This window comes from Alosa pseudoharengus, unplaced genomic scaffold (genome assembly GCF_046254945.1).
Source record: "Alosa pseudoharengus isolate Yale_2024_CS ecotype anadromous, Long Island Sound unplaced genomic scaffold, YU_APseudo_1.1 YU_APseudo_1.1_scf_1, whole genome shotgun sequence".
NCBI classification, from domain to species: Eukaryota; Metazoa; Chordata; class Actinopteri; order Clupeiformes; family Clupeidae; genus Alosa; species Alosa pseudoharengus.
This window is the reverse complement of record NW_027468564.1, coordinates 1655001-1673117: the sequence shown is the minus strand read 5'-3', so window position 1 is coordinate 1673117 and position 18117 is coordinate 1655001. Positions and strand designations below refer to the sequence as shown.

The window sequence follows — 18117 nt, the reverse complement described above, 5'->3', positions numbered from 1 at the left end:
GTACACGAAACTTGGTGGGCATGTAACCCCACATGGATAGCATGGAACCATCGTTTTTCGTTTTGATCTGTAGCCCCCCCGCTGGACTGGACCCCCGAGAGGAGGGTAGGGCAGACATAATTTTCTGTGAATATCTCGAGAAGCGTAGGGTTTAGGAGGACCATTTTTTTTTTGTATGTTGATCTCAAGGGGCCATGTCAACCCATTCCATAACCACTCATTTCAAGTATAGCGCCACCTAGTTAAACACAAAAAAGTAAAAATGAGTTGTTGTAATCGCAGGTATCTGTGACCTAACATAGTCAAAACTGCACAAAATTGGAAGTGTAGGATCATTATGACACCCTCTGTATGCACGCCAAGTTTCGTGGAAGTTCCGTTCATGGGGGGCCACACAATAAATTAATTTATGTTACTATACACCAACTGGCCTGTAGGTGGCCGGAGACAGTTTTCTGTGAATATCTCGAGAACCGTAGGGCCTAGGAGGTCCACCTTTTTTATGTATGTTGGTCTTAAGGGGGCATGTCAACCCATCCCATTACCACTTATTTCATGTATAGCGCCACCTAGTTAAAAATTAAAAAGCAAAAAATTAAGTGTTTTCATCACAATATCTCTGGCTGACAAGGTCAAAACTGCACGAAATTAAAAGTGTAGGATCATTATGACACCCTCCGAATGCATGCCAAGTTTTGTGTACTTTCGTTCATGGGGGGCCTTACAATAAAATAATGTATGTGTACATTTAGTGACGTACACCAACAAGGATTCCCGGGACACTGAAAGACCGGGGTACACAAAACTTGGTGGGCATGTAACCCCACATGGATAGCATGGAACCGTCATTTTTCGTTTTGATCTGTAGCCCCCCCGCTGGACTGGACCCCCCGAAAGGAGGGTAGGGCAGACACAGTTCTCTGTGAATATCTTGAGAACTGTAGGGACTAGGATGACCATTTTTTTCCGTATGTTTGCCTCCAGGGGTCATGTTAACCCATTTCATGTGCACACATGTGCACAAACAGATACACACACACACACATACATTCACAGTAATCATACGTATGACACATACTCACACAGTAGACATATGTACGCTTGCATGCACAGGCACATACGCAGGCACACACACAAGCACACACACACACACACACACACACACACACATAACATAAACATGTACATGCACACATGCACACTATTCAAGAATTTCTCAGAATTATGAACAGGCAAGATGGAGGTGGGGTTGTATAAAATGAATTTTACATGTGAAATCTATGAACTAATCATGTTTTGGTACTTGTTGTCTAGCAGATATCAGTGAGAATTGAGTGTGGATAATGCAATTTATTGAGACAGTTAGAACCATATAGGCCTTTCAGCGTGATTTATTTTTGTGGAAAAAATGTGCTGGACTGGGCGGCGGTCATATTTTGTACCGCTCTGCGGTACATCTAGTTATTTAGTTATTTATTTAATATTATTGATATAAACAGAAAAGGTACATAACTGCTCTCTAACTATTTATTTATTTATTTATCTATTTATTTTTTATTCATGTGTTTATTATTATTTAGCAAGTAAGTAAAATTCACACTCAGTGCTGTACATAGTGCAATAAAAGGACAATACATGAATACAAATATAATAATCATAAAAGAGCAGGAAACGCCAGGGAGAAGAGGTGTGTTTTGAACCTAGATTTCAAACTAGTGATGGAGGGAGCGTCTCTGATGGTAGGTTGCAGCTGATTCCGTTGGCGTGGTACAGCAACAAGAGCTCTATCGCCTCTCTGCCTGAGTCTGCCGCGTGGAACATGCAGAAGACCAATTTATATAAACGGAGAACGCAACTGCTCTTTCAATACCTCTAGTCTTTCCCATACATCGATTTATTTGTGGCGGCCCACCACAATATCAACATTGACCACCACACAATGATTTTCCAGGTTGTACTAAATCGTGCTTAAATCTGGTTAGCATCATAACCAGCTTGTTAAAAAACTGTTGCATTCAAGTTAATCCTGCAAACCAACCACCACAAATGGAATTCAATAGAGTACCGAAGCCATGACGTAGCGTTGTCAAGGCAGCGATATCACTGGATCTAAACAAATCAATCTACTATTAGAAATCACCATAGCGGTGGCTTTCTTAATCTATTTCAATCATTTTACAATGTTTCTAAGACGTTAGTATATTTTTTTAAGGAACACTGTAGGAATCACTTACTACAACATATATTCATACCAACACAATGAAATTCGTTACTACATAGTTTTATTTTAACATGGGTTTCCTCCGTAAAAGAGACCTGCATGTAACTTCACAGCATGCGGTTAAAGTCATTAAATTCACGGACGTGTTTTGGATTTTTTTTTTTGGCAAAAAACGTCACTCTCTGTGCTGCCAGTCTTGAGAAGACGTGAAATATCGACTGGAATTTTGTTTCTTTCTATTACACAGGGAATCCGTGTTATGTGGCTAAGCTGCTGCCTAGCAGGTAAAACATGTTTAAATGGATATATTTATTTTTATTAGCTAGAAATGGTGCCACATGTCTACAGTCAATGCTATTTAAGCCACTTCGAAAGTTTGTTTAGATCCAGTGATTTGCTACGTCATACTTCGGGACTCTATTCTCTGGGAAACACTTACCTCTCACACAACATTCTCTTTTTCCCTGTGTCTTCCCAATGTTTGTGTATCACCTGAGCGAACCTAAGGACGCTGTATGCGAAATGCGTTGTTTGCTCTGAATAAAATCGAGTAAAAGTCAACAGTGTGCGGTAGAGCAATCTTATTCTTGCTATTTAGGTATGTTCCTGCAATCTACCTGCACCTAACCAGGCTGTGCGTGGATCTTGGTTTCATTTGTGGATCCTTGCTCACCTGTTGAGAATAGCTTTAATCTTTCATTGCTGCTTGTGACTATATTATATTATACATTGTAGTATATTATATTATATTATATTATAATGTATTGTATTATATTGTATTGTATTGTATTGTATTGTAATTGTATTGTTATTATCAAGGGGCTGAGCTACGACGCGGTCATGTCTCTCCTTCCCATTACACCCCCCTTCCTGGGTTCCGGCTACAAGCTGTTCTTGGACAACTTCTTCACGAGCCCGGACCTGTTCCGCGACCTGCTGCAGAACCGCAGCGTGTGGGCGTGTGGAACCGCGCGGGCCGGCCGGCTCGGCGCGCTGTGCAAGAAGACGGGGATGCTGGACAAGGCGTCTCCGAGGGGCACCATCCGCTGGCTCAGAGAGGGCCCCCTGGTACAGACCCTTTCAAGAGAGTTCCATTATCAGCATCATAGTTGGCCCCACAAGGCTTCCGTTTTAACATTCCATATGTTATCTTAATGCAGAGGAAGTAGATTGGGAACCAAATAGAACGTTCAAGCATTGTTTTTGTTGAAAGGGTCTATAAGTATAAGTATAAGTATATATATGAAGGAAAACAATCCAGGCACTACAGGAAAGGTCACCTTTCCTGGAGTGCCTGGATTGCTTTCCTTCTCATGAACTGATCCCATTTTCCAAGAGCACCCGATACGAGGATAAAATCTACGCTTTACAACCAAGAGCTACCAGCCTCTTTTGCTGAAGTATAAGTATATATACTTTTTTGATCCCGTGAGGGAAATTTGGTCTCTGCATTTATCCCAATCCGTGAATTATTGAAACACACTCAGCACACAGTGAGCACACAGTGAGGTGAAGCACACACTAATCCCGGCGCAGTTGGCTGCCTGCAACAACAGCGGCGCTTGGGGTTAGGTGCCTTGCTCAAGGGCACTTCAGCCGTGGCCTACTGGTCGGGGTTCGAACCGGCAACGCTCCGGTTACAAGTCCGAAGCGCTAACCAGTAGGCCACGGCTGCCCCTCACTGCATTGGGGATGTCAAAGCCAGTTAACGTTAATCCGAAACGGAGGCCATTAAATATGCCATGATATTAAATATTGATGATATTAAAGATTAAAGAATGACAATAATGATATTAAAAATTAAAGAATGGCAATAATGGAGGGACATGCAGCTTATTAAGATATGGAATGGAAAGGGATGTAAAGCGAGGAAGGGAAAAGACAACCTCAGAAATTTGAATTAATTTCATGTTCACAAGACATAAGGCCACACTTATACCTACTTAATGCTTTATAATCAATACTTGTATAATGACTGCCCCCTCAGGTGCTGGTGCAGTGGAGGGACTTAATACTTAATACTTTATAATCAATACTTGTATAATGGCTGCCCCCAGGTGCTGTAATCAATACTTGTATAATGGCTGCCCTCAGGTGCTGGTGCAGTGGAGGGACTTAATACTTAATGCTTTATAATCAATACTTGTATAATGACTGCCCCCTCAGGTGCTGGTGCAGTGGAGGGACTTAATACTTAATGCTTTATAATCAATACTTGTATAATGACTGCCCCCTCAGGTGCTGGTGCAGTGGAGGGACTTAATACTTAATGCTTTATAATCAATACTTGTATAATGGCTGCCCTCAGGTGCTGTAATCAATACTTGTATAATGGCTGCCCCCAGGTGCTGTAATCAATACTTGTATAATGGCTGCCCCCTCAGGTGCTGTAATCAATACTTGTATAATGGCTGCCCCCTCAGGTGCTGGTGCAGTGGAGGGACTTAATACTTAATGCTTTATAATCAATACTTGTATAATGGCTGCCCCCAGGTGCTGGTGCAGTGGAGGGACTTAATACTTAATGCTTTATAATCAATACTTGTATAATGGCTGCCCCCAGGTGCTGGTGCAGTGGAGGGACTTAATACTTAATGTTTTATAATCAATACTTGTATAATGGCTGTATAATGGCTGCCCCCAGGTGCTGGTGCAGTGGAGGGACTTAATACTTAATGCTTTATAATCAATACTTGTATAATGGCTGCCCTCAGGTGCTGGTGCAGTGGAGGGACTTAATACTTAATGCTTTATAATCAATACTTGTATAATGGCTGCCCTCAGGTGCTGGTGCAGTGGAGAGACTTAATACTTAATGCTTTATAATCAATACTTGTATAATGGCTGCCCTCAGGTGCTGGTGCAGTGGAGGGACTTAATACTTAATGCTTTATAATCAATACTTGTATAATGGCTGCCCTCAGGTGCTGGTGCAGTGGAGGGACTTAATACTTAGATAGATAGATAGATAGATACTTTATTGATCCCCAGGGGAAATTCAAGAATGCTTTAATGCTTTATATCAGGTGCTGGTGCAGTGGAGGGACTTAATACTTAATGCTTTATATCAGGTGCTGGTGCAGTGGAGGGACTTAATACTTAATGCTTTATATCAGGTGCTGGTGCAGTGGAGGGACTTAATACTTAATGCTTTATATCAGGTGCTGGTGCAGTGGAGGGACAGCCGCGACGTGATCCTGTGCTCCACCTTCCACACGGCGCATAGCGACGCCAAGGTCACCAGGAAGGTGCGCAGCTCCAAAGGCAAGATCTCGACCATCTACGTGCCCATACCACCAGCCGTGCTGGACTATAACAAGTAAGATCACACGCACGCGCACACACACACACACACACACACACACACACACACACAGAGCAGTGGGCAGCCAAGGTCACCAGGAAGGTGCGCAGCTCCAAGGGCAAGATCTCTACCGTCTACGTGCCCATACCACCAGCCGTGCTGGACTACAACAAGTATTATACCATGGTCTAGGTTGAAAAGGGTGTCGTTTAAAAAGTGTTATTATACGGCTCTTCACAATGCTAGTAGAACGCTCCATTGACTTGAATGGGATTTCCCAACGTTCTATGGTAAAATAAATTCATGTAATTACCGCTGTCAATGGTAATGGGTTTTGTGCTGCTGATCATATCACTCCGCAAGTATTCCAGTCACTTCTTGCATTGGAACTTCATTCAAAAGTGAAAGCAGACGGTTGATCAGCTGTGTTCTAAAGAATGTTTGAATCAAGTTCATCGTGTGTTGCGAACTATTTGTTTCTCAGCAAAAGCCACGACGAAACGGTAACAATTAAGTGTAAAGAGACATTTATATTTTTTCGTTTTGGCAAGTAGCCGTATAATAAGCGGGATAATGTATAGAACGCCGGTCATTATGGGAAAATAAGCCCCTTCAGGGCGAAACAAGACCCCTCCGCTGGCGTGTCGGGGTCCGGTTCGCCCTGTCGGGACTTATTTTCCCCATAATGACCGGCGTTCTATACATTATCCCTTACATATACTACACCTATGAAGTAGATCTGGTAAAAAAAAAGTTTAATCGCCGTTCCATGTCAATGCTTATGAATGGTAACTATAACAACGATAGTAGGACGACGGTTCACGCCTCCGCGTCGTCCATTTATTTCTGATAATGGACACCTCGTCGGGCATTATCCCTTACAGATCACACACACACACACACACAGCAGTGGGCAGCCCTTAACACACACACACACACACACACACACAGAGCAGTGGACAGCCCTTAACACACACACACACACACACACACACACACACACACACACACACACACACACACACACACACACACACACACACACACACAGAGCAGTGGACAGCCCTTAACATACACACACACACACACACACACACACACACACACACAGAGCAGTGGGCAGCTCTTAACACACACACACACACACACACACACAGAGCAGTGGGCAGCTCTTAACACACACACACACACACCCACACACACACACACACACACACAGAGCAGTGGGCAGCTCTTAACACACACACACACACACACAGAGCAGTGGGCAGCTCTTAACACACACACACACACACAGAGCAGTGGGCAGCCCTTAACACACACACACACACAGAGCAGTGGGCAGCTCTTAACACACACACACACACACACACACACAGAGCAGTGGGCAGCTCTTAACACACACACACACACACACACACACAGAGCAGTGGGCAGCTCTTAACACACACACACACACACACACACACACACACACACACACACACAGAGCAGTGGGCAGCTCTTAACACACACACACACACACACACACAGAGCAGTGGGCAGCTCTTAACACACACACACACACACACACACACACAGAGCAGTGGGCAGCCCTTAACACACACACACACACACACACACACACACACAGAGCAGTGGGCAGCTCTTAACACACACACACACACACACACACAGAGCAGTGGGCAGCTCTTAACACACACACACACACACACAGAGCAGTGGGCAGCCCTTAACACACACACACACACACACACACACACACACACACACACACACAGAGCAGTGGGCAGCCTTTAACACACATACACACACACACACACAGAGCAGTGGGCAGCTCTTAACACACACACACACACACAGAGAGCAGTGGGCAGCTCTTAACACACACAGAGCAGTGGAACAACAAGTAAGATCACGCAACGTTTTTCTCAATCCTGAACTTCCGTGGCGCTGCTCGACGGCCGACCCAGAGCCTCACACTAACATACTGTTTGTTTGTCTGACCCAGAGCCTCACACTAACATACCGTTTGTTTGTCTGACCCAGAGCCTCACACTAACATACCGTTTGTTTGTCTGACCCAGAGCCTCACACTAACATACTGTTTGTTTGTCTGACCCAGAGCCTCACACTAACATACTGTTTGTTTGGCTGACCCAGAGCCTCACACTAACATACTGTTTGTTTGGCTGACCCAGAGCCTCACACTAACATACTGTTTGTTTGTTTGTTTGCTTTTGGTTTTTTTTCGCTACGTGTCGTGTCTCGTTTTGAACGTTTGTCAGAGCTTCCTACACAGTGGACTATGGCTATTGTGAGAGCTTGGATAATTTTGTGCGTCTTACTTTTTCTGTTTTCCGTCAACAACTGTTTCACTGAGCCAAGAGAAGGCCTGACTTACTCCAGGGAGCACCTGCTATCGTTACAAAGACATGCAGGACACCTGGATCTCACACTATCAACTTGCGACTGTCCCGAAATTGCACGGAAAAGGTCTAAATCCAAAAAGCCAAAGAAAAGGGGCTCAAGAGGGGGCTTTCGGAACAGGCTCCGTAGGCGAGGCTCGCGATTCCCCTTACCAGTAATAACGTTGTCAAATGTGAGATCACTTAATAACAAAATGGATGAACTGATGGCTAGGGTAAGAGTTGAAAGTGACTTTAAATGGAGTAACTTAATTTGCCTAACGGAGACTTGGCTTAAGGACGAGACCGAAGTGGCGCTTCCTGGATACACCTCCATACGGGCCGACCGGGATAAATATAAAACGAACAAATCGATTGGAGGGGGCATGTGTATCTTTGTGGACAATAAATGGGCAACTCAGCTGAACATTCATGAGAAAGTGTGTACCCCCGATTACGAGCTGCTCTCGGTCTCTTTCAGACCGTTTTATCTACCGAGGGAATTCGGACAAATCACCATCATTCTCACATATATACCAGGACCAAAGTATGAGGAAGCCACGAATCGTATAAGTGAGAGTTATAACAATGCACTCTCACGCTCAGTGGACCACCCTATCTTTATACTTGGGGATTTTATCAACTGTGATCTCACCAGTCACTTGCCGACTCTGCAACAGTACATAGACTGCCCCACGCGACTCTCTCGGACTCTAGATAAATGCTATGGCAACATACCCAATGCAGTGCCCCACCCACCATTGGGTAAGTCAGACCACAATGTTATTCATATGCTGCCAAATTATAAAGCCAAGATCAAACGAGAGAGGCCTACTGTCAAAGAGGTATCACTGTGGTCTGATGCCTGTAAGGAGAGACTGATAGACTGTTTTGATGATACAGACTGGGACATTTTCTTTGATAACTGTACAGATGCAAATGAGCTAACAGAGACAATAACATCCTACATCACATTCTGTGAGAATAATGTTGTCATAACAAAAACTGTTAAAATATATCCCAATAATAAAGTGTGGGTCTCTCATGAAATGAAAAAGTGCCTCCGTGAGAAAAGGGATGCTTTTGCACAGGGAAACACTACACTTTTCAAAGAAAAAAGACAGGAATTGAGAGGGATTATCAAAAAATCCCGGCAACAACATAGAGATAAAATGGAGAGTCAGTTTGTTACAGGGGATGCTCGTAAAGCATGGAATAGTCTAAATAATATGATGGGTAGAGAGACCAGGAAGCAACACCCAATCAGTAATACTACTTAATTTGTAAATGAACTCAATCAGTTTTATAGCAGGTTTGATAAAAACACACATGGGGTCAGCTCTGATCAAGTATGTAGCTCTGTCTGGCATACCGTCACTCTCACTGAACAGGAGATAGCTGGCTGTCTTGCCAGGATTAACCCTTTCAAAGCACCGGTCCCGGACGGTCTTAGGGGGAGGGCCCTAGCTGGGTGCACTTACCAACTTAAAGGTGTTTTCACTAGGCTATTTCAGACTTTGCTTGATACACACACCGTCCCGCTTTCATGGAAGAAAACTACAATAATCCCAGTGCCTAAAAAGTCCCACCCTGTCTTACTCAATGACTACAGACCAATTGCTCTCACCAGCATTCTATGCAAATGTATGGAAAGGGTAGTACTGGGTCGTCTAGCAAACTCCCATCTGCTAGACAATCTTCAGTTTGCGTACAAGGCACAAAGAGGTACTGAGGATGCCACTCTATCTCTCCTTCACATGGTTAGCAAGCACATCCAACACTCAGAGGCCTACGCTAGAATCTTATTTATTGATTTCAGCTCAGCTTTTAATACGGTCAAGACTGACATTCTTTTAAAACGACTAATAAAACTGGACACAAATGGACACCTTGTATTATGGATTAAGGACTTTTTAACTGATCGTCCTCAAAAAGTCTCTGTACAGGGTACCATGTCTGATGAGGTCATTTTAAACACTGGAGTGCCTCAAGGCTGTGTTCTATCCCCAGTATTATTCTCCATGTATATAAATGAATTGCAGATCTGTGATAATCATTTTAGCCTACTTAAATATGCCGATGATATGGCAATGGTCGGTTTAATGGTCAGGGCAAATGGGGATCTGGAGAGGGCCTACTTTGATCACATCCACCGCCTTGTGGCCTGGTGTGAGGAAAGTGCTCTTGTTCTAAACCCCACAAAGACCAAAGAACTTGTGGTCAACACTAGGGGTGGAATACCTACATGTCAGCCAGTTACAATTGGGGGCCAACACGTTGATGTTGTCTGCAGTTTTAAATATCTAGGTACTATCCTAGATCATAATCTAAATTTTACTGAACATGTAGAATATATTTTTAAAAGGGCAACCCAAAGATTGTTTCTTTTAAGGAAACTTAACAGTTTTGATGTTAGCAGAGAGGTCCTGAGGATGGTCTACACCAGTCTGCTGGAAAGTGTCATCTCGTACATCATCTCATGCTGGTATGGGAATCTAGGGGCTAGGAGCAAAAGTAAACTCACAAAATGATAAATATGGCCAGTAAAATCATACTGAACCCCCAGAGGCAGCTGGTGGAACTGTACACAACACACACTAAGAGGAAAGCCCCACAGTTAGTCCAGGATCCTTTACATCCACTACATCACACTTTTGAAAGACTCCCTTCAGGAAGAAGATATAGAGTACCTACATCAAGCAGAAACATTTTTAAGAAATCTTTTATACCATCATCTATTAATTTGCTAAATCAATATAATTTATGAGTTTTTATGATTAACTGATTAACTTATATTATTTACTGCATTTTATTGACAACTTCTTTTGCACATTTCCATGTCTCCATATGTTGTATCTGCTGTATAGTCTTTGTGTGTGTTTGCATTATGTTGTTATTGTTGTACCTGCTGTGTAGTCTTTGTTTGTGTCTGCTTTATGTTGTACCTGTTGTGTAGTCTTGCTTGTGTGTGTTACATGTTTGGTGGGGCCAAAGACGAATTTCCACAGTATAGTAGGGGGGCCTATGTGTCTAATTTGGGGGCTTGTGGGATTCGCATGTTAATTTTTGGAGAGTATTATATCTTTATTCTAGGGGTTCTTAAGAGTAGAAAAAAACATGTCTCCATTTTTTTGAAGGTTTTGAAGGACCCAAATCAAAAGTCAAATTCAGAAAAGGTCAAATTTGGTGTTTTTGTCCATAAACCTCACATTGCTGGTATTATAGCATAGGGTTTGGTGCCAAAAAGCAAAGATATTCTACAAGGTAGTGTGCAAAAGTGGACCACATAAACAATACAACATTATAAAACATTTTTAGGCTGATAATTGATCTCTTTAACAAGAAATTGTGCCTAAAATTCTCGAAATGGACGCTTAAAAAAAGAATACTTCAATATCAATTCATGCCTATAAGTGTGCTTGAGTGTAGGCCTAGCCTGCTCTGCCAGTTCTTGTCTACACTCATTCAGAGCACAAAGTGCGGAGATCTCTGTTAAATCAAGTTTAATAGACTTTTACATAGCTAGTATCAGCTGAAGTCTGTAAGGCCTTCAGTAGCCTATGTAAGTGTGATGAAAAGAAAGGGTAAAAGGATCAGATAGACAAACAGACAGGTGTGTGTGTGTGTGTGTAAGAGAGAGAAAGAGAAAGAGACACTAGCAGTGACAGTTGGATGTTTAGCTGGCTAGTTATAGAATTTAGAATATCGAATAACCTGAAGCACATAGTGCTCTGTTCTTCATGGTTGGTGATATTAGTGAACTTCTAGCCTTCTACATTTGTGCAAGCACATTTTCATAGTTCATGGTGACACAGTCTAGTTAGGTTATATTCTGAGGTGTGTCTTTCTGTTAGTCAGGTGATGGCACACATATTCTAAAAGAAACAGATTTTGGGCTATATATCCAGTGGCAGATATGTGTGGACTGGTGAATGACCCATCACTAGAGATATATGCCAAATTTCTTGTTTTTGTCACGCACACACTCACACACAGATAGCAGTGGGCAGCTCTTAACACACACACACACACACACACACACACACACACACAGCAGTGGGCAGCCCTTAACACACACACACACACACACACACAGCAGTGGGCAGCCCTTAACACACACACACACACACAGAGCAGTGGGCAGCCCTTAACACACACACACACACACACACACAGCAGTGGGCAGCCCTTAACACACACACACACACACACAGAGCAGTGGGCAGCCCTTAACACACACACACACACACACACACACACAGCAGTGGGCAGCCCTTAACACACACACACACACACAGAGCAGTGGGCAGCCCTTAACACACACACACACACACACACACACAGCAGTGGGCAGCCCTTAACACACACACACACACACAGAGCAGTGGGCAGCCCTTAACACACACACACACACACACACACAGCAGTGGGCAGCCCTTAACACACACACACACACACACACACACACACACAGCAGTGGGCAGCCCTTAACACACACACACACACACACACACACAGCAGTGGGCAGCTCTTAACACACACACACACACAGAGCAGTGGGCAGCCCTTAACCCTTATCAGCTACTACAACGTACTGCACAAGACCGATGTGTTGTTGTTTATCTATCTATTTATTTATTTATTTATCTATTTATTTGTTGTTGTTTATCTCAGGAGCATGGGTGGCGTGGACCTGTCGGACGCCCTCATCAGCTACTACAACGTCCTGCACAAGACCAAGCGCTGGTACCGCTCCTTCTTCTACCACTTTGTGGACATCGGCGTCGTGAACGCGTTCATCCTGCACAAGGAGCAGGCCGTGGCGCGGGGCGAGCGGCCGCTGGTGCAGAAGGCCTTCAGGGAGCTGCTGGTGCGGGAGCTCAAGGCCATCGGCTCCCCCACCACCGTGCAGGCACCGGCCCGGCCACGCGTGCTGCACAGGCCCAGGTACTGTGGCGTTGAAACACACATGCATACACACACACACACACACACACACACACGCGCTATCAGCCAGACGTGCTGCACAGGTACTTTGTGTGTGTGTGTGTATGTGTGTGTGTGTGTGTGTTGTCTGTGTGTGCGTGGAGCTGGTCGTGCTTTAAAAAAGTCTATGTGCTTAGTGGAACATTTAGGTTCTTCAGCATCAACTGCTGTGTGGAGTCGAAACGTGAAGGTTAAATATGTTTTAAATGCGTCAGCATATCAACTGCAATGCATCAACTGCTGTGTGGAGTCGAAACGTGAAGATTAAATATGTTTTAAATGCGTCAGCATATCAACTGCAATTAGCATCAACTGCTGTGTGGAGTCGAAACGTGAAGATTAAATATGTTTTAAATGCGTCAGCATATCAACTGCAATTAGCATCAACTGCTGTGTGGAGTCGAAACGTGAAGATTAAATATGTTTTAAATGCGTCAGCATATCAACTGCAATTAGCATCAACTGCTGCGTCAGTATATCAACTGCAATTAGCATGCTAGTAAACAAAGCAATGAATTAGCTAATTTACTTACCGTCTTAAACGAGTTGGTTTGAACAAAAGATTCCAAAGGCACACTGCTTTTTATAGTTAAAAAGCCTTTAATTTAAGTGGGCTTACGCGTTGCGACAAAACATGTCTTCATCAAAGCACAGCTTGGTCTGATGAAGACATGTTATTCTTCATTTATTTACACTGTTGTTTATCTAGGTACCTTGGTGCCGACGCTACGGAGCGGAGGCGAGTGTGCAAAGAGTGTAGACAGAAGACGCCGATCCACTGCACTGTCACGTAGCGCTATGTCTCACGCCGATCCACTGCACCGTCACGTAGCGCTGTCTCACGCCGATCCACTGCACCGTCACTTAGCGCTATGTCTCACGCCGATCCACTGCACCGTCACGTAGCGCTATGTCTCACGCCGATCCACTGCACCGTCACGTAGCGCTATGTCTCACGCCGATCCACTGCACCCACTGTCACGTAGCGCTATGTCTCACGCCGATCCACTGCACCGTCACTTAGCGCTATGTCTCACGCCGATCCACTGCACTGTCACGTAGCGCTATGTCTCACGCCGATCCACTGCACCCACTGTCACGTAGCGCTATGTCTCACGCCGATCCACTGCACCCACTGTCACGTAGCGCTATGTCTCACGCCGATCCACTGCACCCACTGTCACGTAGCGCTATGTCTCACGCCGATCCACTGCACTGTCACGTAGCGCTATGTCTCACGCCGATCCACTGCACCCACTGTCACGTAGCGCTATGTCTCACGCCGATCCACTGCACCCACTGTCACGTAGCGCTATGTCTCACGCCGATCCACTGCACCCACTGTCACGTAGCGCTATGTCTCACGCCGATCCACTGCACCCACTGTCACGTAGCGCTATGTCTCACGCCGATCCACTGCACCCACTGTCACGTAGCGCTATGTCTCACGCCGATCCACTGCACCCACTGTCACGTAGCGCTATGTCTCACGCCGATCCACTGCGCCCACTGTCACGTAGCGCTATGTCTCACGCCGATCCACTGCACCGTCACGTAGCGCTATGTCTCACGCCGATCCACTGCACCGTCACGTAGCGCTATGTCTCACGCCGATCCACTGCACCCACTGTCACGTAGCGCTATGTCTCACGCCGATCCACTGCACCCACTGTCACGTAGCGCTATGTCTCACGCCGATCCACTGCACTGTCACGTAGCGCTATGTCTCACGCCGATCCACTGCACTGTCACGTAGCGCTATGTCTCACGTAGAGCCGCAACTGCTACCTTGAGTGGCATGCCCAGCAAAACCTGTGAAGTGTGTGTGTGTGTGTGTGCGTGGGTGTGTGCGTGTACATGTATATCAATACCTCATGTGCCATATACAGTGCCCTCCACATACATACATACATACATATATACATACATACATACATACACACACACGTGCATACAGATAGATAGATAGATAGATAGATAGATAGATAGATAGATGTGATGGAGCTGATTATGTTATGTTTTTTTTTTTTTAAATCTGTATGCACAGTGCAGTACTTTGACACCAACTCCACTCTGGTGTTGTTGATTAATTACTTACTTTTTTGCTTATCCATTTACATTGTTTATCTATTTATTTTTTGTTGTTTATCTATTTACATTGTTTTTTTTATCTATTTACTTTGTTGCTTGTCTGTTTACTTTGTTGTTTGTCTGTTTACTTTGTTGTTTGTCTAGTTTCTACGGTACCAATGCCACGGAGTGCAGACGACGGTGCAAAAGGTGTAGCCAGAAGACGGGGGTCTACTGCAGCCACTGCCGGGAAACGCTGTGTCTCACGCACAACCGCAACTGCTTCGCCGATTGGCACGCTAGTAAAAACATGTGAAGCGAGTGTGCGCGGGTGTGCGTGCAACGACGATGACCTACATGCGTGTGAAGGCTCTGACCTGCGTGCGTGTGAAGGCTCTGACCTGCGTGCGTGTGAAGGCTCTGACCTGCGTGCGTGTGAAGGCTCTGACCTGCTGCAGCCCCGGTCATGTGGTTCTGTGTCTCATGTTGAACCTTAACTGCTACCTCATGCACAGCAAATTCTCTGTGTGTGTGTGCGTGTGTGCGTCTGTGTGTGTGTGCACGCGCATTTGTGTGTGTGACTGTCTGTTGGGTGTGGGTGTGTGTGTGTGTCTGCATGTGTGTGTGACTGTCTGTTGTGTGTGTGTGTGGGTGTGTGTGTCTGCATGTGTGTGTGTGTGTGTGTGTGTGTGTGTGTGTGTGTTTGTTTGTGTATGCATGTGTCAGTCTGTCGTGTGTGTGTGTGTCTGCGCACATGAGATAATTTCCATTATTTGCACAATCAGATCAACCTATCAATACCTCATCGTACCATATGCAGTATACATGGTATACAGTGCCCTCCAGAATTATTGGTAAAAATGACTAAAACCGGTTCATCTTTTGGATGAAAACAATGATCGAAAATCCTCTAAATGCCTTATAAATTGTGGTCGATGTGTTTTTGTTCAAACATATTTGTTTCTGTGAGATATTGAGTTCATTTATGGATTGGATTCTTCCTCATTGATTTCAATAATTCGGGATGGTACTGTATGTGTTCTCTCAGTCCAGAGTTTTAATTTCTACATTGTCAGATTACAATAAATCACCAAAAGCTGTTTTTTATACTTTTACCAGGGGTGCCTATAATTCAGTGATGGGCAGTAGCTTCACTTCTTGTAACTAGTTCACTACAAGGTTAGCTACATTTCTCAGTGGTTTGGTGGTGGCACAGCTATTTTCTGAAGCAGTTAGCTTTTCAATAGCTTAGATGGTTTTTTTGACCATATAGTGCAGTAGCTTTTACAGAACCTATATTTTAGCGCATTTGTGGAACTCACAGTAGAGCTTCCTTCTGGCCACCCATACATGAATCATGTAGGCTACATTCTGTATGTTGGGTCTGTCCATATTTTTGATTTCTACATTTTTCCAGGCTGATGGGGTTTCTTTTTTTTTTTTCATTTTTCTTTTTTTCATTTTTTCTTTTATTAAATTATGTATGTGTATGACACTGCTTTCCTGCTGTCCTGTGGTTTTCAAACTACAATATGTCCTGTTAAAACAGTAATTTAGGAAATCCCAGTATAAGTGTCAACACTTATAGTCACATTGCACGCGTGCGCGCCTAGAAATAACAGATGTACTCTTCATATTCTGGGAATGCCTTGTAAAAACAAAACAATTATCGTGTAACGTTACAAATTCATTGTCTTTATTATTCTTTATTTATTTATGCTGTATACCATAACATGTATATTGTAAATATAAACATGTAGGAAACATGGACACACACACACTCACTCATATGACATTGACTTGAATGGGATTTCCTAAAGTTCTATCGGTCTTTTTGTCTAAGGACCTCTAAATAATGACCGCTGTCAATGGCATTGGATTTTCATTCAAAAGTGAAGGCAGACAATTGATCAGCTGTGTTCTAAAGAACGTTTGATTCAAGTTCAGCATGTGTTGCGAACTAGGCCTAGGCCTATGTGTTTCTCAGCAAAAGCCACAACGAAACGGTAACAAATAAATAGACATATCGTGGAGTTTATTTTTTCGTTTTTTGACAAGTCCGTATAATAAGTGGGACAATGTATAGAACGCTGGTCATTATTGGGAAAGTACCTTAAGGGCGACGCAAGACCCCGACGCGCCCGGTTCGCCCTGTTGGGACTTATTTCCCCAATAATGACTGGCGTTCTATACATTAATCCTTACATAGGCTAAGGGTCAAAGGTCAAGTTTGAGCCCAATATTTTTTTTTATGTAGCCTAGGCAGACTCTTTTCCTATCTGAGGTTCCGCCCGCCCCACTTTAACCCCTGGATGTTGACGTCTTGGAAACTTGAAATTTTACTACAGGAACCATTTCGTGGTGAGTAGACCTAGGCCTACAATACAGTTTCTTTATTCTGGTTCGTAACAGTGCCTAGAGTTAATTTTGAGAAGGATCTGCTTCGACTACCGCATCCATAAAGCGTTTTGCCTAACCGAAGTTAAAGAAATGCATGGCAGGCAGATAGACTTAGGCTAACTCTCTGCAAAGTGGCACTTATGTGAATGTACCCGAATCAAACTTTAGTTTAAAAGCATAATTACGTCGGAAGCCCCACTTTTAAGCTTTACAGTTTTGTCGTTTTCGGGTCAAAGGCTTTTTGAGTGAGAGTGGGGGCACTATATATCCTACTATGAGGCATGATCACATCAAAATCGCTATTTTTAAAACGCTAAGAAGGCTCGACACAACATGAACATTTGATCGAATATTTGACCTAATACAATGTAGCCTAATCAACTTCCTCAATAAATAGGCCTAAAAACTAAACTATAGAATGCTAAAAACTTATTCTTTATTGCTTTGATAGAGGGTAGGCTACACTTCCTTAGTCAAGGAAGTAAATCTGGTGAAACTACATTTGTTTTCTGTAGTAGGCCTATTATGTCCCTGCACTCCTTTTCCACCCTGTTAGTCTATTTTCTTGCCTCCCAAAAAAGACTACAAATCCATATTACCATTTGAAGGAAATGACAACATTTGTTTTTCAGGGGATTCAACTGGACAACTGAGGAAAGCTCCAACAGTCACTCTCTCCTTTATTTTTCCAATTTCATATGACATCTGCTTGAGGCCTTAAAGTTTCA

General features: G+C 43.8%; 2 protein-coding genes across 2 annotated transcripts in view; both read left to right on the top strand.

Annotated features, from left to right (window-relative positions):
- LOC143098989 (uncharacterized) overlaps positions 1–16665 on the top strand; it is a 29529-nt gene extending 12864 nt beyond the window's left edge. Inside the window, exons 12-15 of the mRNA XM_076279286.1 lie at positions 3041–3289; positions 5383–5540; positions 12608–12880; positions 15155–16665. Coding sequence (XP_076135401.1) covers positions 3041–3289; positions 5383–5540; positions 12608–12880; positions 15155–15305 — 831 coding nt within the window. The 3' untranslated portion in view covers positions 15306–16665. The remainder of the gene's footprint in view (positions 1–3040; positions 3290–5382; positions 5541–12607; positions 12881–15154) is intronic.
- LOC143121097 (NACHT, LRR and PYD domains-containing protein 3-like) overlaps positions 1–18117 on the top strand; it is a 295171-nt gene that overhangs the window by 221287 nt on the left and 55767 nt on the right. The gene's annotated exons all lie outside the window — the stretch shown is intronic.